Source organism: Dreissena polymorpha, chromosome 14 (assembly GCF_020536995.1).
Source record: "Dreissena polymorpha isolate Duluth1 chromosome 14, UMN_Dpol_1.0, whole genome shotgun sequence".
Classification (NCBI taxonomy): Eukaryota; Metazoa; Mollusca; class Bivalvia; order Myida; family Dreissenidae; genus Dreissena; species Dreissena polymorpha.
Window position 1 is genome coordinate 45,696,973 of NC_068368.1, and position 20,907 is coordinate 45,717,879.

Sequence of the window (20,907 nt, forward strand, 5' to 3'; positions counted from 1 at the left end):
AATTAATTAAATAAAAAAGACGATTTATTTACATGCTAACGCAGTGTAATTGTTAACAGAGATTCATTTTCATTTTTGACCAGTATCAGAAAGTCCCCGGGAAGCACGTTTTTTTACATGGCACTGCATATGATGCAATAAAAACATTTCTTTGTACATGTATCGTATTGCATTCAATCTAAATTTAAATTCGCTCGTCCAATGAAAGCTCTGCCCCATAATGCACTGTACTCTTTACACTTATGAAAAATGGCGTATGCATATGGCTGTGTTGATCACGATACCATATTTTATTGTCCTTATCCTACTCGAAAAATATGTAAAAGCTATCAAGATCTTTTTTGTTAGAACGCAGTTGGCGATTTTGCAAACGAGTTTAAAGTAGGTGTTGTGTAACAAGTTGGATTTGCTAATTGTACGTAACAAACCTACAGCAAACATCAAAACAACGAGCGATTTCATTTTCATGATGTAGTAAGCGATTAGCTCTTCGAATTTTCAACTTGAAAAAAAAAGATTTGTTTGCAATCATTTCACATTTTGCCGGTCACCAGGACCGACATTCTTGTTAAACCTGCCGGACCAAATTGAAATCTGCCGGTCAGGACCGGCGGACCGGCAATTTCGCCAAGCCTGTAATGGTAAAAAGTTTATTGTACCTAACGATAAGTGGAGTTCCGAATACAGTCTATTGCATTGATGATCTGCATTTATGCAAAAAATAAGTGTTGGAGCTTAATTAGGTGTGGGAACAGTTAAGTAATCAGTCAAATAATTGATTTCATGAGAATTTTAGTGAACCATGTTAACCCATGTATACAAGTTACATTTTGAAAAAGCAATTCATGCAACTTCTGCACCAGTGGAGAGACTCTGGCATTTTATTTCCTTTCTGATAGAAGTTGAATGAGTGACCGCACTTTTCAAATGCCCATGAACATCAAATGCAATAATCGTGCAGTACTATGCATCTATCTTTTTTGTGCAAGCTAATAGGATAAGAATTAAGGGTGTCATGGTACTGTGTGGGACGGTATATCGTAATAGTCTCCTCTCAGTACAGTCCATGATACGCCTTCGAGTGCGTATGGTACGGTACAGCATTTTTCATATGCGCCAACGCGCCAAGTAAACTTTTAATGTTTGGATGTTGTAACAATACGCGGCAAGAAAGATTCCATTGGCGCAATCAATAAAATATGTGGCACAGTAATTGGATCAATGTTAACGGAAATTCTCCCAATATCATCTCATATCACATTTTTAAATGACAAATTTTGTAATCATGAATTTAAAATAAAATTACATTTTTTACAAATTAAAGAAATGAATGTATGTAGAGGTCTTTAAATAAAATTGAAAAAATGGTTTAAAATGGTTTGTATGTTGTTTCCATCTGACAATACGTATCCCGGTACATATTGTATCGTACACACTGTACCGCGATACGTATAGTAATGAAGGGGAGCGTATCGTGACACCCTTAATAAGAATAAGATTTTTTTTTATAGATGAACAGTGGTTGATAAAGGGTCTAGAAGCCCAAATATTATTAAATGCATGAATTAATACATTTGTAATCAATTTGATATCTTTGGTTGAGATTACCAATTAATAATATATCAATGAAAAAAAACATTAATCATGTTAAAAAATAAGTTAAAATCATTAATTTCATTGATTTTTTTTCGAGTAATTGACCACATGTCTGCCCAGTTGCAACTGAGAGTAACATTCTTTTGTGACATAGACATTTTGCTTCACTTCATTATAAGAGCTATCACACTGCAGTTTATAAATTAACTGATAAGATAAGCTATTGGGGGACATCACCGACCCCAGTAGACAGATTATCTCCAGAGCCAATTAAATATGCAGGTTTTGTTTTTTGCTATAATTAGCACATGCTTAACAGTTACATGTATATGTTTCAATTGTACTTTCTCGTGGAAGCTGTCTAAGCCAGCTTTTTACCTTACCTGACCTTTGTAAGACAGATTGTCCAATAAAATTTCCTGCGGCTAGACACAAATAAAGACACTTCATTTATTCCATTGGCTGATTTGAGCGATATATATATATGGTATGTCAATAAAAGATTCTTATTGTGTTTTCAACAATATCATGAAACTATTATTTTTGATTATTTCACCATATTGACGTTGCCAAATGTGTGGGGAATGCTTGCAAAAAAATAATAATGTTATAATATATTATACATTTTGGAAAGTAGTTTAAGTATTTCTTTGCATCAATAGAAAATAACATAAAATAATGACCACTTAAACATTAAAATTATTGTAATCCGAACAAGATGTAGCCCCCCCTCCCTAGCAATTGCTGTGAGGGGTAACAAACACCTAGACATTAAACCCGGGGGGGGGGGGTGAGGTGTTCCGCTGAGACTTGCGAAATGTGACCCATTTTTATACTGGAACTCTGATAAAGTAGACCCATTTTGATACAAGATTTTTTTTTAAAGCATACCCATTTGTATACGACAACATTGAGAATGTGGACCCATTTCAATACAAGAAGTTTTATAAACTGGATCCATTTAAATACTAGAATTTGATAAAGTGGACACATTTCATACTTGAATTTTAATTTCTGTCATATAAATACAGTATACTTATTGAATTTGCTATTATATCCTTCTCGCTACTGAAATTTACTTTTTGATACCCATTTATATGGTGTGCGGTAAAAATGCCAGAGGTAAAAATGCCATAGGTAAAAATGCCAGAGGTAAAAATGCCAGCGGTAAAAATGCCAGAGGTAAATTGGTAAAAATGCCACAGGTAAAAATGCCATAGGTAAAAATGCCAGACGTTATATAGTAAAATAGATTTTTGAGCAATATTTTTTAAGGATATTGAGTATTGTACGGAAACATTTTTTTTTTAATTGAACATGTTGTAGATGGTTGGGAATTTGTGTTTCTTTGATGAATCGGTCATTAAAGAAAACTTGTTAAATTCATTGTAAAAGGATATTGAGTATTGTACGGATACATTTTTTTAATTAAACATGTTGTTTGAGAATAATGTGTCAGTAATACATGTTATTTTATATTTTATTCTAAAGATTCACATGCTTTTTTTAAGAAATGAAAGATTAAAATGTGTCTTATTCATATTGTTTCTGTGTCTTAAATGTGTCTTATTTATATGTGACTACGTGCTTATTTTTTGAAGAAATGAAAGATTCATATGAGTCATATTTGTATTTTATCCATGTCTTAAATGTGTCTTATTTAAGACTACATGCTATACCGCCAGTGCGATGCAATAGATCTTATTTCTTAATCTCCACTTTCACACTTAGCGCTGTCTTTAATAAGGCTACCTCTATTTCAAGGACAGATTACTGAAAACTAAATAAAAAGTACAACGGTGATGTTGATCCATGTTGATGTTGATTCTAGCTAGATCATATTTAAGTAAATAATATTAGTTCGGAATTATACAATTGCGTATGCTATGCTTAGAATATATAGACATTTATTAACATTTATTAACTGTACTGATATCCACATCAAATAATGATTTTACCTGTATTATTTGCCATTGAACGCGTATTTAAAATAATAATGGTAAATAAAACGGACGCTTGCAATAATTGTCATTAACTTTTTCAAACGGTATAAATATAAGACAATGGTAGAGCGTTTACTATTTATTGAAGTTTTTTTAAGGTACACAACAATTTAGCAATAAATGAAATCAGTTATTTTGGCAGTAAATCCAATTTTTCCAGTACAGTAGCCAGGTGCCTGTGTATTGAGCTAATAAGATAGTGATCAACACAGCAGGTTGCTAATACACAGTGTAGACTTCCCCTGACTTTGATTCGAGCACAATAAATCCCAATATTATAAAATTAACAGAACAGAACAGCGAGTTCATTTGCGACATAAGCATATACAGCTAAACATCAAACTACCATAATAATAAATACACAATACACATGCATCAAAATAACACCAAAAATATGTTTATGCATTTTGTACAAATATATGACTTGTGAGAATGTATGATGTAAGAGAAAGCTCTTTCTGTTTTAACAAAGTTAAGTGAATTTTTAAAATCCGCAATTGATAAAGAAAAAAATACAGTTAGATGTTATGTACACAATTTTAGTTGTGGGGGGAAAATTTACTCTCTAAAAAATCTTTATATCATCTGCTCTAAGTTTAAATGCTGTAATTAGCAAGACGTATCAATGCATGCCTCATTTAATAATCAATCTATAATATATTATGCATTTATATATAAGCAAATTTCTGATTTCAATAGTTTTATGGTTTCCCATATTTATGCCCCCTTCAAAGAAGAGGGGGTAGATTTTTTGTACATGTCGGTCAGTCCGTCCGTCCACAGAATGGTGATGTATATCATTTGATGTATATCAAAGTTATAATGGCAGACACAGTATGGTGCCAGATAAGAGATTAGCGTTCCCCAATTAAATCAACGTTTTATAATAATTTAAACATTTATAATTTGACTTCATTCTCATTCACAATCTTACTTTGTGTAAATTAGTATAAATAATGGTTTGTTTATTTTGTGTAGTTAAAATCATCGACGAATGTGCTTAATTAAAAAAGTGCTTCAGTTTTATAAGTTAAGGAAAGTTTTAATAAATTGATCATTTAATATATGATTTAATTTATAAATTTAGTTTTGAAACAAGAGTCATTTAATAATTAAGATAAGAATTTAATTAATAATTTAATTTTAATCCATTGATCAAGGAATATTAAATCTAAGAATTTAATTTAAACAGGTGCTTGTTGATCAATTTATAATACAGGAAGATAATTTAATAAGGTGTCTTAGCTCAGGTAATATTAAATACCACACAATACCTGGAAATAAGACAGCATTTTGTCTTATTACCAGTTATTGTGTGGTGTAAATGGTGGATTGGTTGTTTATTGTCTTTCTGTGTTCATTTGCTGAAATATGACAATGAATTTATAAAAATGAAGCTCATTCTATTACAAGAAAAGGAATTTTGTATAATGGAAGAGTTTTTAAGTTACAATATTCATGTAACACACATAAATCCTATTTTAAAGGTAACTGGCCGTCAACTGCAGTAGTCTGTTATATCTTATGGAGAAATTGCCATTATTACATTATGCAGTAACAAGTCAACTAAACAGCCTGAATGTTGTTGGGTTAAAATGGTTAAAATGCTGATAGAAAGAAAAAGAATTCACATATGAAACATTATAAATTGCATGCTTATGTGCCTTCTTTATAAATTCCATGAGGCCTTTATATTTTATGCCCCCGGTAGGGTGGCATGTAGCAGTTGAACTGTCAGTATGTCAGTCTGTCCGTCCGTCCGAAAAAAAAATAACGTTGGCCATAACTTTTGCAATATTGAAGATAGCAACTTGATATTTGGCATGCATGTGTATCTCATGAATCCGCACATTTTGAGTGGTGGAAGTTCAAGGTCAAGGTCATTCTTCAAGGTCAAAGGTCAAATTGCGGCGCAGTAGGGGGCATTGTGTTTCTGATGAACACATCTCTTGTTTTATCTAAATTTAGAATAGCATATAATACATTTCATATTATTTGGTGTTCATCTGATATGCTCATTTGTATTTTCAGTTTGGCCATGCCCAGGAGGGAGTGACTGAGTTATTGGGTGCAGAAGAAGCACAAGCCATCTCAACATGATGAATCATCCCCAACAGCGCTTGAGGATGGTTTCCTGCTCAATGAGGATGAATCCATTACTGAGAACTGAGGATGATACTTCTCTCAACACAGCATTGTATGAAGACAAAGCAACTCAGTGTGGTTAGTCATCGTCAACAACAGAACCAGACTCAGCTGACGTTGGAGACTGTCAAGTTGAGATTACTGTGCCTATCAAGGTTGAGTGTTACATACTGAACGAAGTGACCCAAAGCAATTTATTGTCAATACGCACGCTAGAGACCTGGACATTCGCTTTTTACATTCAGATCAAAGCATGGCAAAACATATTTAAGGATGAAAGTATGTGTTAATGAAGCAGGACACACTACTGAACATGTTCATGGTTAGGAAGTTGCCCAGAACCATTTTTTGTGGGAACAAATTTCTAGTGATTATCTTTTTGCCCTTTAGCTCACCTGAGCACAATGTGCTAATGGTGAGCTTTTTTGATCGCCTTTTGGCAGTCGTGGAGTGCGCGTTGTGTGGCGTCAACATTTGCCTTGTAAACAATCTTGAGGCCACATTAATTGTCCAAACTTCATGAAATTTGGTCAGAACATTTTTCCAAATGAAATCTTGGACAAGTTAAAAAATTGTTCCGGTTTATTGTCCGTCATCATGAAACTTGGTCAGAAGATTTGTCAAAATGATATCTTGGGCAAGTTCAAAAATGGTTCCGGTTGGTTCAAAAACATGGGCACCAGGGGGTGGGGCATTTTTCCTTATATGTCTATATATAGCTGTAGAAAAACCTGGTATCCGGACAATTGCTCCTACAGACAATCGCTCCTACGCTAAATTTGACAGGGCGGACGGTCGCTCCTACGATGTTTTGACAGGGCGGACAGTCGCTCCTACGATGTTTTGACAGGGCGGACAGTCGCTCCTACGATGTTTTGACAGGGCGGACAGTCGCTCCTACATTATTTTGCCAACCCGGACAATCGCTCCTACATTATTTTGTCAACCCGGACAGTCGCTCCTACATTATTTTGACTCCACGGCAAAATGTAGTGTACGCCGATCAAAGGCTAACACCTATGATTAACCGACAATTAAAATTGCCAACTTGTGTGGAAAAATGCGAAATAAGCCAGATATTTAAATTTGAAATCGAAAATGTCTGTACATTTGAATTCGCCAGCATGTTGCATTTCATGACTTTTGTATTCAATGTATAATTGTTCTTGTCTATTTTGTGTTATTGTAACATATACATATAACATTTTATCAATATATTACAATTCAACACATACACAAATCGTTCAGTATTTTAATAAGCATAGAAATGCCGATTAAGAAATTGTTCAGTGTCATATCAATCAATGGGTCAAATGTGAAAACAATGACCTAGCCAATTGTTTACTAACCTTAATTCACTTTAAAGGGATCTTTTGACGGTTTGGTAAATTGACAAAATTTAGAAAAGTTGTTTCAGATTCGCAAATTTTCGGTTTAGTTATGATATTTGTGAGGAAACAGTATTACTGAACATTTGCCATGGTCTATTATGGTCATTATATGCATCGTTTGACGATTTAAAAACCTAAAAATTATTAAGCGTTGCAACGCGAAGCGATTGAATAATTTGGAAAGTTCTAGTGATGTCGTTTAAATTTGTGAAACTACGATGATATAAGGTATAAAATACGCATCTTATGTATCCTTGGCAGGATAGCTCAGTTGGCTAATGCGTTTTTACTTAGAGTCCTGCTGCGGGCTACTTTTGTTTTCCTTTTTTAAATTTTATTTTTGATTTTTTACTGGAGCTTTTAAAATTTAATGTTTACATTTATCAATATAAAGCATTTAATAACAAACTTCAAAACATGCCAAAATCTGTGAAAAGGCCCCTTTAATGTGACGCCATTCTGTAATCTTTATGCACGGTTCGCTCATCATAGGTGTCAAAGTGGTCATTATCAATTGATACTACCATTGTTGTTATAGCAATTATTGATTTAATGCGGTTTTTATGTTTATTCCATTCGCAAAATGGCACTTATTCCAATAAATGTAATATCGGAACGAATGTCCCTGATAGGAATAATGTAGGAACCATTGTCCAAAGTGCCCTTATAACTACCTTATATTTACAGAATCGACAAACTGTAACATAGTTTGTCAGTAAGTAAATTAATTAATTAAAATCAAATTGATCGGCTCATGTTAAATTGGCTTTCTGTTAACAGGTTGGCAATTTAAATTGTTGGTTAATTAAAGGTGTAAGCCTTTGATCAGCGAATAATATGTTTTGCCGTGGAGTCAAAAATAATGTAGGAGCGATTGTCCGGGTTGACAAAATAATGTAGGAGTGATTGTCCGGGATGGCAAAATAATGTAGGAGCGACTGTCCGCCCTGTCAAAACATCGTAGGAGCGACTTTCCGCCCTGTCAAAACATTGTAGGAGCGACTGTCCGCCCTGTCAAAACATCGTAGGAGCGACTGTCCGCCTTGTCAAATTCAGCGTAGGAGCGATTGTCCGTAGGAGCGATTGTCCAGGATTCGAAAAACCTTTTTAACACTCTATAGAGTGTCCCAATGATATCATGAAAAACATGGCCACCAAGGGGCGGGGCTTTTTTCCTTACATGACTATGGTAAAAACATGTTAACACTCTCAGTCGCATTTATAGTCCAATCTCCATGATGAAAAATTCTTGTGATTATGAATTTTCTTCAGCAACATTAATACCCTGCCCCATACGATAATGGCTCTTATGCTTACATGTTTGTTGCCTGCATCACTGCAGAATATTAGCTGTTTTCTCCCGATATGTTATTAATTTTGTAATATCAACAACTTGCTTAATACGTGTAATAAATTGCTTATTTTTTATGCCAGGTGTATTGATATGTGTTTATGAATGATGAAGTTTTGATGAAATATCATTAAATTGTAAAAACTATGTTCATGCATTCTTTTATTGCACAGACTAAAATTGTTACTACAGAGGTTTACTTAGAGACTGTATCACATAAATGGTTGCATAAGCTCCTCTGTAGAAGCCGGAACACATTTCATTTAGTTTATCATTATGTACATAAGGGGACATACTTTTAAAGTTTTGATTGTGCTTTTTAACAACACATGGAATCCATATGTTCTTTTCATTAACTTTTTGCATTCTGGGCACTCATACACAACGGACTGATTAATGTCCTCAACAAATTCACTATCACAATGTTCATCCTCGTCACCCCATGACACAAAATCCGCCTAACACATGTTGAAGAAAAACAGAAAAGTCACTTAATAACTTGATCGATATGCTAAATATCGGAGAATTGCACAGTATACAGGTCTGAAGATTTCTATACATATACTCTAGGTTGTAATGTTATTTATTATTGGTAAAATTGTGCATTGAATTGAGCGGTAATTTAAGAGAGCAAAGAACTTAAACAGCAGATTAGAGCAGACCAAGAACAGATTCTCTCCATAAGAAGACAAACTTGTTCAGAGCTTTATTCAAATTATACTACAGGTAAATGGCATTCGGATTATTCAAATTTGAAAAATGCAATTAAAATGAAAAACAAAAACCTAATTAAAACAACCTATTATTAGTTGTTTGTCGTAAGATTCTTATCGCTCCTTTATCTCATTACAAAGGCCATCTTTATATACCGGTAAGCATTGTTGTTTTTTTTCAAACTGGAGCCAGATAAAATCGCTTAATAAAACAATGCGGCATGTGATTTATTTTAATTGACACATTACCGTTGAGTGATAATACCGCATACATTCTCATTTTAATAATACATGACATATTTGTTTCAAATCGCAAAATCTGGAATGCGAAAGCGAGTTTTAGAAATATTGATAAGCGTGTTTACTACCGTTGCAACCGTCAAACAGTTGCGCGTTTAAACCTATCTCGCCAAAACCACTGGATTCGCGAGAGTTTGCCGATATTTGGCGAGCTGCCTATCTCTGTTATCTATGTCTCTGATAAAACTAATTACTGCTGTGTTGTTTTTTTCATCCTTTCCATTTGTCTCATTTATATGTCTGTCAAATACAGGGCATATTAAGGCTCGATTGGTCATTGTCGGCTCGGGTACTACTTACATGTACCCCGGGTACTCTTAAGTATACTTACATGTACCCCGGGTACGGTAAATATACTAAAACGTACGCGGGAAATTTTAAGCTGAATCGGTCGTTGTCGGCTATTTTTATGTTCCCCACTATAGAAGTGGGGGACATATTGTTTTTGCCCTGTCTATTGGTCTGTCTGTTGGTCTGTCTGTTTGCGCCAACTTAAACATTTTGCAATAACTTTTGCTATATTGAAGATAGCAACTTCATATTTGGCATGCTTGTGTATCTCATGAAGCAGCACATTTTGAGTGGTGAAAGGTCAAGGTCATCCTTTAAGGTCAGAGGTCAAATATATGATGCCAAAATCGCTCATTTTATGAATACTTTTGCATTATTGAAGATAGCAACTTGATATTTGGCATGCATGTGTATCTCATGGAGCTGCACATTTTGAGTGGTGAAAGGTCAAGGTCATCCTTCAAGATCAGAGGTCAAATATATGAGGCCCAAATCGCTTATTTTATAAATACTTTTGCAATATTGAAGATAGCAATTTGATATTTGGCATGCATGTGTATCTCATGGAGCTGCACATTTTGAGTGGTGAAAGGTCAAGGTCAAGGTCATCCTTCAAGGTCAGAGGTCAAATATATGTGGCCCAAATCGCTTATTTTATTAATTCTTTTGCAATATTGAAGATAGCAACTTGATATTTGGCATGCATGTGTATCTCATGGAGCTTCACATTTTGAGTGGTGAAAGGTCAAGGTCATCCTTCACAAGGTCAAGGTCATCCTTCCATGAAACTACTAGTTCATGATTGAAAATTAAGTTTTTATTACATTTAGAAAGGAAATCATACTGCTTATATGGGTTATATAAAATATTTCAGTTGTGTGTGGTATTTTGTATTTTATACACAATAATGAAAAGTGATATAAGTCCTTGGTGTCTGTTTGTTTAGAGGGAAAAAGACAGCACAGGAACTAACGTCTGGGATATCATATCCTTATCAGAAAACAAAACAGTTAATAACTGAAACTGCAAATATAGCTCAAATGTATTTAAACATCATCGATTCTATTGGAGAAATGGTGTTGTGTCCCATATTTGAAACTAGCCAGTACAGTATGTTTCAAGAAAACTCCCGCATGTCTCTGCTAATAACGCTACCAGTGCACGGTGTTGTTAAAGATAAAAAACAAACAACTACAATAACAAAACAATGAACCTAACACACTGCCCTATTCAGGCATTTTGTGTAAAAAAACAACTTGTGGAATGTAACCGGTACACTAAGGTACGACATTGCACCGAAAATGTTTGCAAGCTAAATTTCTAGGAAAAAAACCTCCAAAACTGTTACACGGGAATAAACAGCAAAAGAAATACAATTCCGAATGACAATAATTATGCTTCCAATGTTATTGTCTTTCTGGATTGTATATATCATCACAGTAATGGATAAAAGCAACGTTTGGATTATCAAAAGGTAAATGCAATATATTTTCGAGACAAGTCACTTTATATATACAGTGAGTGTTGCAAAATTATGGTCGGAACGTTTTATATTCATCGATACAGAAATATCGGGGTCTAATCTTTTACCAAAAGGACATTATATTCAACGTAAATTTTGGTACTGATTTAAGAAAACTCAAAAATTATTATTTGATTCCGACACCTTAAAAAGAAAACATCAATTATTTAATAAAGTTTGGTGTCTTTATACAATGTAATATATTGCTATGTGTATTAACTGTTAAATGAATTGTGATTCCTACCCCCCTCCCCGTAAAAGTCCCATTGGAGTTCATTTTAAATGGGAGTTAGACGGGGGTCCCCTGTCAAACGCCCGTTGGGATTTATTGACAATGGGGGATTGACGGGGTCCCCCGTCAAACCTCCCACGGATGTTTAATGGAAATGGGAGTTTCACGGGAGCTCCCGTAAAACTCCAACGGGGGAAGAAAATCTACAAACACTTTATTTTCTTATTTAAGTACTTATTTCTTACAATTATGACTTCAGCATGTGTATTTGTAAACATTTTAACAGAAAACAAAGCATAACATTTAAATTACATTTTTTGTAAAATAAAGGTAAAATTCTCCCGTCTGGAAAAATCTTCCGTTGGAAAATTGCAATTCTTAACGGTGGAACCAAAACCCCGTTGGGATCCCACGGGGATGGCAACTTTATCATCAAATAACTCTACTTTTTAAAAACATTTTAACTCTTTTTTTTCAATTATATGTATGTACACAATGCCCCCTACAAATATGCAAAATTTCATAACAATTGTTCAATAAATAAAAAAAATAAGTTTGCAAATAATCTGGATTTGCAAACTTAATCTGGATACTGTTATATGTCTAATACTAGGTCACTAAAAGGCACATAGCTATGTCCTGCAATTAATTAGAATAATAACCATTTTAAGTTTGCATATTATGTATCAATTTAAATGATAATTAATATATAAGCTATAAGAAATGTTTACATATAACTATTACATATTACTAAATGAAACCTTTCCGTAGGAGCTTTGGTTTTTTATGTACATTTAATGACACAACATTGTATTTTTTTGTATATAGTCCGCAGTATAACACTAGCGGGGTTTATTTACGAAAAATGACTTTTTTCCGGCAATTTAAGATGGACATATTGTTAATGCTTTTAATCTGTACTGTTTACTGGTCTGCAGGCGTTGGTCAAATGCTAGGGTTAAGTTAAGTGTGCAACATCTATGCAGATAGTATATGTATTCTCCTCGTTGTCGTAGTCTGATATCGGTACGTAGACCTTGATGATGCTGATGTTGTGAGGTCTAGCTGATATACAAATAGAGATGAGCCTCATGGAGAATGGGATGCAACTGATGATGCTGTTGGCTACCTCCTTCCTAACGATGTAAGCAACCCTATGTTTGGAATTCTCTCCCATGATCCGTTACTTGTGTCGTTCGTCCGTTGATGTTTTTCCGAAGCCTTGCCACCTGGCCTCGGCTAGTAAGAACATTCCCAAGCGGAAGTGCTTCAGCTCATGCTTCTGTATGTGGATTTATCCGCATGCAAGGAGTGTTCCTACGTTTCACGTGTGTATGATTGGTCTCTTTGCTGCCATCTTGATCGCTTGGTAACCTTTATTATCCTACTTGTCGCATCCACCCTGGGGACACACAGTGGAGTGCGCGATCATGGTTATTCCAATTCCCGACCGAGCCCGCTTTGTATTCTGTATTTTTGGTTTCTTCATTTTCTTTCCAAAGGTTTTAATAAATCTTGGCGGCGCAAATTTTCTGTCTAAGAAATTGCATCTGTTCATAGAAAATGTGCCAGTCACCCCTTTTTGTTTCGTTGGTCAGCAGAAGCGGTTACCATGGTGTGGTTGTGTCAAGGTCTCGGAATCAGAAGTGAGATTTGAGTGTCAGGTGAGAACCAGGTGTACCAGCGCTATATTGGGAGCTGCTGCAAAGCGAAAAAGTACTATCTCTACCTCGATGGGGTGTTAAAACTAACGTCTGCGTTCAAGCATTGGGCATCCGTGTAACTACTTCACATATGTTGTAGACATTTAAAACGCATGTTAAACATACCAAAGCTGAACACTCCGACGTACCATTTAGCAAAGCGATGCCGCTTCTAATACTTCGAATTTTAGAGTTATGTTTATGCATGCAAGTACCTATTCTTGCAACAACAATGGGTAGTCCATTGGAACTGGATCTTTACAAATCATATCCATTTAAAACTAAAAATGTGTTTTGGAGTCTTCATTTTAGGCATTTTTCAAAGCCCATAACGCTTATTTTCATTTAAAACAGTACAGTTTAGTACATACGATTATGAAATTAAGGGGTGCGTGCGACATAACTAGATATGTTTTACTATACCATATACTCAATGGCAACTACCCAGTATCTTTCAGGTTACTGACCAATTCTTTTTCGTGTTCCCTTTAACTCGTCTCAGCATATGTAAATCAATAAATAAGTATTCGTCGTGTGTATGTATTGTAATGCTCATACAAAAGCAAAAGAAACATAGCCTCATACAAGTTAGTTCATCTTAAATGCGTCTCATATATGTTTATGCCCCCCTTCGAAGAAGAGGGGGTATTTTGCTTTGCTCATGTCAGTCTGTCGGTCGGTCCGTCGGTCCACCAGGTGGTTGTCAGACGATAACTCAAGAACGCTTGGGCCTAGGATCATGAAACTTCATAGGTACATTGATCATGACTTGCAGATGACCCCTATTGATTTTGAGGTCACTAGGTCAAAGGTCAAGGTCACGGTGACCCGAAATAGTAAAATGGTTTCCGGATGATAACTCAAGAACGCATACGCCTAGGATCATGAACTTCATGGGTAGATTGATCATGACTCGCAGATGACCCCTATTGATTTTGAGGTCACTAGGTCAAAGGTCAAGGTCACGGTGAACCAAAATAGTAAAATGGTTTCCGGATGATAACTCAAGAACGCATACGCCTAGGATCATGAAACTTCATGGGTAGATTGATCATGACTCGCAGATGACCCGTATTGATTTTGAGGTCACTAGGTCAAGGTCACGGTGACCCGAAATAGTAAAATGATTTTCGGATGATAATTCAATAACGCATATGCCTAGGATCATGAAACTTCATAGGTAGATTGATCATGACTCGCAGATGACCCCTATTGATTTTGAGGTCACAAGGTCAAAGGTCAAGGTCACGGTGACCCGAAATAGTAAAATGATTTTTGGATGATAACTCAAGAACGCTTTTGCCTAGGATCATGACACTTCATAGGTACATTGATCGTGACTTTCAGATGACCCCTATTGATTTTCAGATCACTAGGTCAAAGGTAAAGGTCACAGTGACAAAAGTCGTATTCACACAATGGCTGCCAGTACAACGGACAGCCAATATGGGGGCATGCATGTTTTACAAACAGCCCTTGTTTATGACGCAATGACCATATTTTAGATATATGTGATATTAAACTCTCTTTGTGAACTGTTATCAATAAACACTCGTTCTGAAAGATGTTCTTAATTATACCCCGCCACAAGCGGAAGGATAAAGAATTGGCCCTGTCCGTCCGTCTGTCCGTCCGTCTGTCACAAATATTTTAGGTCTATATCTCATAAACTATATAAGATGTGAACATGAAACTTCATAGGTGTATAGATATCAATGCGGCGAAATGTTCTATACAACAACTATAACCATACATTTCTTTATTAAGAGTAATTGCCCTTTTGTACATTTTCAGGGCTATATCTCAGATATCATGCAGGAATTCAACATGAAACTTAATAGGTGTATTGATATTAATAAGGAGAAGTGCCATGCTTAAAAAACATAACCCTGCACTTTCTTAAATAAGAGTTAATGCCATTTGTTGTTTTTGTGTGATGGCACTTTTCAGGGCTATATCTCAGATACGATACAACATGTCAACATGAAGCTTCATGTGTGTGTAGAAATCCATGGGAAAAATTGCTTTGCACAAGAATAACAAACACAATTTATTTGGGGGGGGGGATATCAATTCAACGAATTTACTTGTATATAATCAATTGATGAAAACATTTCAATATGTTTTTATAATCATCAAGTTTTAGATACCATGTTGAACAAGTACATCTCCAAACAATCTAGTTCTTAATTACGCAACATTTGACGAACTTATGTTGTGAAGCAGTAAAGAGGAAACGGAATTGCTGTTCTAAATTTAAGCTAAAACAGTTAATAGTAGATGAAGATGGATATAAGCACTTTTTTACTTCAAACTTCACGGCATAGCATAAGACTAATGTGGGAAACAAACAGTTAAACAAATCTCTAAAATGTTAGTGTTTATTCGTTTAGTAGTCTACTTAATGAACACGGCTAAATTTAATAACATGAACACGGATGTACATTGATTTCTGTATTTGTTTAATTAGTTAAACGGACATTTTCACGTTTTGGTAAATTGACAAAATAAAAAATGTTTCAAAATCGCAAATTGTCGTTATAGTTATATTTGTGGGGAAACAGTAATACTGAACATTTACCATTCTTTTAAATATCAATTATATGCATCTTCTTACGATTTAAAAACCTGAAAAGTATAAAGCGTTGCAACGCAAAACTATTAACTAATTTGGAGAGTGCTGTTGTTGTCGTTATATTTTGTGATACAACGAGGACTGCTTATATAAGGTATAAAATACATCACTCATTGTATGAACACGGATGGCCGAGTGGTCAAAGCGATAGACTTTTACTTCAGCGGTCAGTGGTTCAAGCCCAGTTGAGGGTTACTTTGTTCTGTTTTTAATTTTATTCTTGGTTTTACTGGAGCATTTAAGATCCAATGTTTAGCTTTATAGTTACATATTGATATGTATATCACTTCAGTGGATGCATTCATTTACAGTATTAACAGCAAAATAGAGCATAGTCCATGTGTATTCATTACACTTTCTTTTAAAATCAGTGTCAGCAACCAAATCGTAGATATCAAGTCTTGTGTACGTAGATCGCACCATTATTTGTTTATGGGTAACATTATTGTTATTTTGATATAGATACGTGCTAATTTACAGTAGCGTCCTTCATGTAAATTATCTAACCAGTTGTTAAATGCTTTGACTGTAGCGAGCGACTTTGTTTGCGAGTTTCACTTTCGTGTTTTGCAATAAATTGAAATGGCGTACTTTTTTGGTATTGATGTAAGGCATTGTTTCATTATCATTACAGATTTTCGCCGTCGTTTGGTGGAACATTACAATGACACTTCGAGCAATGTGCCTCTTTCAGTATTGGATCAGAGTGTTGATAAACGTATAACCGATATATATGCAACGCCGAAAATGCACCGTTTTGATATAGCAAGTGATGGGAAACGTGTTAAAAAGGACAAAGTACTGACATACAAGGAACTCTTTTACACAGACGACACAAAGTCAAATCGACGTGTATACATACAAGGCGAGCCCGGCAGCGGCAAGTCAACGTTTGCAGCCAAGTTAGTTCATGATTGGTGCGACGAAAATCGGCCTACAACGGCAGCTCCCAACAAAAATGCATCGTTTGATGACGTGTTAATCATTCAAAATTTCCTGTTCATTTTTTTCCTCTCGTTGGGAGAATCAAGAGGTCAGACCGAACTAACGCATATGATAAAGAAGCAAATCATCGACACAATGTATTCTGATGAAAAACGTGATGTAATTTACACTCTTTTACTCAAAATAATAGAGACGGAAATATGCCTTGTAATACGTGATGGTCTAGATGAATGGGTGGCTCCTGACGGTAGCAACCTTGCTGAACCTTCTATGGCGGGATTTCTCAAGGACAAGTGCGCGGTTCTTACAACTTCTCGACCATGGAAACTTGCTGATGAGCGTATCAAGAATTCACGGATCGACATCCTCGTGGAGATTGAGGGTATTAGCGATTCATATACATTTATTGAAAGAGTACTGCGATGCATACTTGACAAGAGCAAAGATCTTATGACAACCGCGATAGAAATTTGGAGCTTCATAAGGGAGCGTCAGCTGACCTGGCTATCAAATTCACCGATGTTGTACACACTTGTTATTTGCAAGTGGGTGGACACTATGGAGGAGGAGGAACATTTGAACGGAACTTCATTGTGTGCATTGTATACTACTTTTCTTGAAAGCCTGTGTAAGAAGGCGAACGATACAACTGGGTTTTTTAACGATTTAAACCCTCCTCATGTGAAGTGTTTTTCAAGAACAAGTTACCTTCGGCCTATCATTCAAAACGTAGATGTCATTTCAAAAGCTGCTTTTCATCTTTTGTTTTCTCCTGAAAAGGAAAAGTCTATTGTATTCAACGATCAGGAATTGTCAAACTATCTTACACCATCTGAACAAGAGTTTGCTCTCAAAGCGGGACTGATATCAAAACGGAAAACCAAAAGAGCTTTTAATTCGTCGATCTCATTTATCCACAAAAGCATTCAAGAATTCCTGGCTGCTTATCATATTGCCCACAATGCACATTTGGTTGATGACGTCATTTCCGGATATCTGGGACGTCATTCGGATGCATATCTCTACATATCCCAGGTGTTCATATTCCTATGTGGACTGAACATATCGGCTGCCAATAAGCTATCTGGCATTATGAATGAACATAATAATATTAAAAGGATTCATAGGAGCATATTTTCATATGAAGGCGATACGTTTCAACGCATCATAGAGGCAGGATACACAGAGGCTGTTTTAAATGACCAAACTGGCATTCTCCTCAGACTCAGTCACTTTTATATCAATTGTGAGAACTTAATGGTCATGAACAACATATGGAGAGAAAACAAGTCCAATGCCCTGTTTTTGAAAATAAGGGAATACGAAGAAACGGATCATGCCAGTTCAGATAGTTCAGATAGTTCATCTACACATAGCGAGCCAACATCGCAGGTTGAATTTGACTTGTCATCGTGCCTAAATCTGAAAGGTTTGGTACTTTCTGGAAGCGGCATACACTTGCAAGGTAATATATACAACAAAACAAAATAGTAGGTTTTCGATCAAGTTTTTTTATATCTAAAAAAATGAAAAATCAATAAAAATATGATTGAAATTTATATCAGAGTGTTTAGTTTTGTTATGCTATTAACATCAATAGTTCATAAAGCTATTCTATACATGCATAATAACATGCTATGAGAGGTATACATAAAGTGGAATCAATAATAATATCCCGTATCACGTAAATGATGTCAAATGCATTTTCCTGAACTGGATAATTACTTATTTCTTGGTTTGACCATTATTTTTTTGGAAATACACACCGTGATTTTGAAACTTTTGATCATAGACACCATTGCGCTTGCATAATGATACTTAAAGAGATACATGTTTTTACAACTGTTCTTGCAGTCTTTATTGCAGTTTGTGCCGTTATTTTAATGTGGTTTTCACAGATTTTGATATGTATCGAAATTTGGTGTTTAATGTTTAATTCATTAATGTAAACATTGGATCTTAAAAGCTTCAGTAAAAAAAAAACAAGAATGAAATAAAAGAAAACAATTTCCCTCAGCTGGAATCGAACCACTGACCCATGGAGTAAAAGTCCAACTATTAGACTACTCGGCAATTTGTGATCATACAAAGAGTATTGTATTTTATACTTTATATAAGCAACCCTCGTAGTTTCACAAAACATAACGATAACTTGCATATTATGGATATTTTAAAACATGGTAAATGTGCATAATTACTGTTTACTCACCAATATCATAACTACAACGAGAAGTTGCAGATCGGATTGTTTTTAATTGTGTCAAATTACCAAAACGTGGCAAGGTCCCTTTAAGATTTAAGAATTTATTATTGAAAATGTATTAATTTGATGCCAACATTTCACGTTGCGTGCAGCATTACCGTGTATATGAATGGCTGATTACATTGAATTTTTGCCAAGAACACAGGCTAAGTAAATAAAGTAATTATGATGGTTTCACATAACCATTAGCCGTATACAAACTGCAATTAATGCACAGGTTTAAATGCTTATGAAAAATAGTTTTAAAAAGTTATTTGAACAAAGCACCAAGTACCGGTGTGTCAACATCCATTAACATCGATTTGTAAACCCCATAAAGTCACGTGATCCTGCACCTTGGTACAGCACTATTTGATCCGAAATCCAGAGTTACCTTGTTAGTGTTGATGTCGAATTTGTTTTTTTTTGTTAAAAATTAGGTTTGTGATGTTAAAGAAAACAAATATACACATCGTTCCGGGAGTCATTTAAAACGTCCGTCTTTCCCGATTCTTGCAAAAATAGGACAAAGTGATACAGTTGGGTTTCGTTACTATCAAGAATATTTGGAAACATGGAGATTCTTATTTTATTTAAAGTAAATTTATGTAAAAATCGTAATTTCTTCATACGAAAAGATTCAAATTTTCAGTTATCAGTGTAGATATATGTTTTACACGCGTAATTAACCGCCATAATAAATGTAATTTTAATATATGATTCAAAATACAATAACATACTAATCTTATTTATTGGGATGTGTTTTGATTAATTTATTTTGGATATAATCAATATATATCTATTTAAAATTTATTGTTCGATTAAGAGGTGTCTCTCAGCCTTAAATCAAAGTGTTTTGTGTCATGTTGGGTACGATAAAATCCATATTGGGAGTAATTCTGTGATAAAACTACATAATTCAATCCGTCAGTACGCCCACCTTAAAGTTGGAAATTAAATTGTCTTAAGAACTAACACACTTTATTGTTGGTTATTAGCTCCACTGGCCAAAGGCCAGCGGGGCTTATGTCATGGTCCTGTGTCCGCCATGTGTGCGTGCGTGCGTCCGTGCGTTAACTTTTTCCTTAGACATTACTCATAAACTACTGGTCCCATTCTGATGAAATTTCTCAGGAATGTTCCTGTGGTGAACCTTTTTCAAATTCGTTCAAATTATGCCCCTGGGGTCAAATTTGCCTTGCCCCTGGGGGTCAAAAAATTGAAAATTTACTTATATAAGGCCTATTTCGTGCAAACTTTATAAATCTTCTTGTCAAGAACCATTGGTACTAGGGCTACCAAACTTGGTATGTAGTGACATCTTATAGTCCTCTACTAAGCTTGTTCAAATTATGCCCCTGGGGTCAAATTTGAACATGCCCCGGGGGGTCAAAAAATTGAAAATTTGCTTATATAAGACCTATTTTGTGCAAACTTTAAAAATCTTCTTGTCCATAACCATTGGGCCTAGGGCTACCATTTTGCTATGTAGTGACATCTTATAGTTTTCTACCAAGTTTGTTCAAACTATGCCCCCGGGGTCAAATTTGAACCTGCCCCGGGGCGGGGGGTTAAAAAATTGAAAATTTGCTTTTATAACGCCTATTTTGTGCAAACTTTAAAAATCTTCTTGTCCATATCCGTATGGCGTAGGGCTACCAAATTTGGTATGTAGTGACATCTTATCGTCCTCTACCAAGTTTGTTCAAATTATGCGCCTAGGGTCAAATTTGACCCTGCCCCGGGGGTCACAAAATTGAAAATTTGCTATATAAGGCCTATTTTGTGCAAACTTTAAAAATCTTCTTGTCCATAACCATTGGGCCTAGAGCTACCAT

The 20,907-nt window shown here is 35.2% G+C and overlaps 2 protein-coding genes across 12 annotated transcripts in view; one reads left to right on the plus strand and one right to left on the minus strand.

Moving 5' to 3' along the window:
- LOC127857912 (uncharacterized) overlaps window positions 1-20,907 on the minus strand; it is a 351,976-nt gene that overhangs the window by 199,843 nt on the left and 131,226 nt on the right. The window lies entirely within an intron of this gene.
- LOC127857915 (uncharacterized) overlaps window positions 1-20,907 on the plus strand; it is a 157,438-nt gene that overhangs the window by 120,192 nt on the left and 16,339 nt on the right. For 4 of the 6 annotated variants that reach the window (XM_052394662.1, XM_052394660.1, XM_052394661.1 and 1 more), the window contains one exon: window positions 16,517-18,292. The exons of the other annotated variants lie outside the window; for them this stretch is intronic. In XM_052394662.1, coding sequence (XP_052250622.1) covers window positions 16,517-18,292 — 1,776 coding nt within the window. The remainder of the gene's footprint in view (window positions 1-16,516; window positions 18,293-20,907) is intronic. 6 annotated transcript variants of the gene reach the window in all.